The 1,337-nt window shown below is 71.0% G+C and overlaps 1 protein-coding gene across 1 annotated transcript in view; it reads left to right on the top strand.

The window, feature by feature from the left end:
- The window catches only part of RNF213 (ring finger protein 213), a 48,526-nt gene that overhangs the window by 26,192 nt on the left and 20,997 nt on the right, over positions 1 to 1,337 (top strand). Inside the window, exons 22-24 of the mRNA XM_012734565.1 lie at positions 201 to 407; positions 636 to 817; positions 1,057 to 1,177. Coding sequence (XP_012590019.1) covers positions 201 to 407; positions 636 to 817; positions 1,057 to 1,177 — 510 coding nt within the window. The remainder of the gene's footprint in view (positions 1 to 200; positions 408 to 635; positions 818 to 1,056; positions 1,178 to 1,337) is intronic.

The raw sequence follows: 1,337 nt of genomic DNA, 5'->3' as shown, positions 1-1,337 counted from the left end.
TGGCAGGGAACCCGCGGCACCCCGCCCACGTGTCTCTCGAAACGGGGAAACCGGAGGGCCAGAGGCAGGCACCTGGAAGGCCCCGAGGCCGCCCGAAACGCGACTTGGGGTGGAGCCACGAGCGATGTGTTTAATTGCGCTGGAAGCGCCTGGCTCACCCGGCCCTGGACAGGCCCACTCAGAGCTCCGCCCGTTCTCAGTTTCTGCAGCTGGCTCTGTGGTCCTGCATCCGTGAGCTGTGGGGGGACAGGCCCGAGGAAGACCTGTCCTTGCCGTGGGTCCATCTTGCCTACCAGCACTTCCGGAGCCGGCTGCACAACTTCCTCAGAATCCTGACCGTGCACCCCCAAATCCTGTGCAGCCTGGAGGAGGGCATCCAGGAACACCCTCTGGCAGGATGTGAGATGGTATGGCCCCTCGCGGGTGTGTGGGGCTCCCGGGCCGTGTGGCTGCCCCAGTGGGGGCTCCCCAGCCCCCTGGGAGGGAAGTGAGGCGCCCGAATTGGCGATTTGTCCACACACCCCATGGTAACTGGGGGCACCGGGGGGCGTGAGACCAGCGGCCCCCACGGACCAAGCTGGACAAAGGGCCCCTGGACGGCCCTTCGCCGGCCTCCCAGCCCGCTCCCCTCCCAGGCTCTGGACGCGCTGGCGGCCCTGGCCTGTGCGGAGAGGCTGAGCACGGCCTTGCTGGAGCCCAGCCCGCAGGCGTGGCTGCGCGCCATCAGGGCGCTGGCGGTGCCCCTGGAGCTGCTCTGCTCCGACGCCCACGCGGGAGTCGCTGGGCCCTTCACGCGCCAGGTGGTCCAGGAGGTCAGGTGAGCCCCCGCCCAGCCTTCACACTCGCCGGCCTCCCAACCACCCTACTGTCAGAGGGGCAGGTCAGGGAGCTGGCTGACCAGTTCCCGTGGCAGAGGTGCCGGCCAGCGGAGCGCTGGAGGGAAGCGGGGCGTCAGGGCAGGGGGCTGGAGCCGTGGGCAGCGCGGGGCAGGGGGGCCTCGGTGGCTCCGCCCCGCCCCCTCCTGCCCCCTCCTGCGCTCAGGCTCTCGCCCCGCAGGAGACAGTGGGGCCGAGTCTTCCCCACCTCGCTCTTTGTGGAGCACGTTCTCCTGGAGACCCTGCGCGAGACCCCCGAGCTGGCCGAGGTGGTGACCAGGCACGTGTTCCTGCTCAGCGCGGTGAGTCCCGGCCTCGCCCGCCTCTCCGGCTCCCTCGGGGGCGCGGGGACGCAGCGCCGGCGTCCAGGGTCGGGCATTTACCTGCCCTCCCGAGCGCTCCGCGGGCCTTCAATTCTGGAGAGACCGTGGGTGCAGGGGCCGCGGGGGTGGGAAGCCGGAG

This window comes from Condylura cristata, unplaced genomic scaffold (genome assembly GCF_000260355.1).
Source record: "Condylura cristata isolate star-nosed mole 26May11 unplaced genomic scaffold, ConCri1.0 scaffold00060, whole genome shotgun sequence".
NCBI lineage: Eukaryota > Metazoa > Chordata > Mammalia > Eulipotyphla > Talpidae > Condylura > Condylura cristata.
This window is presented reverse-complemented; position numbering and strand designations above follow the sequence as displayed.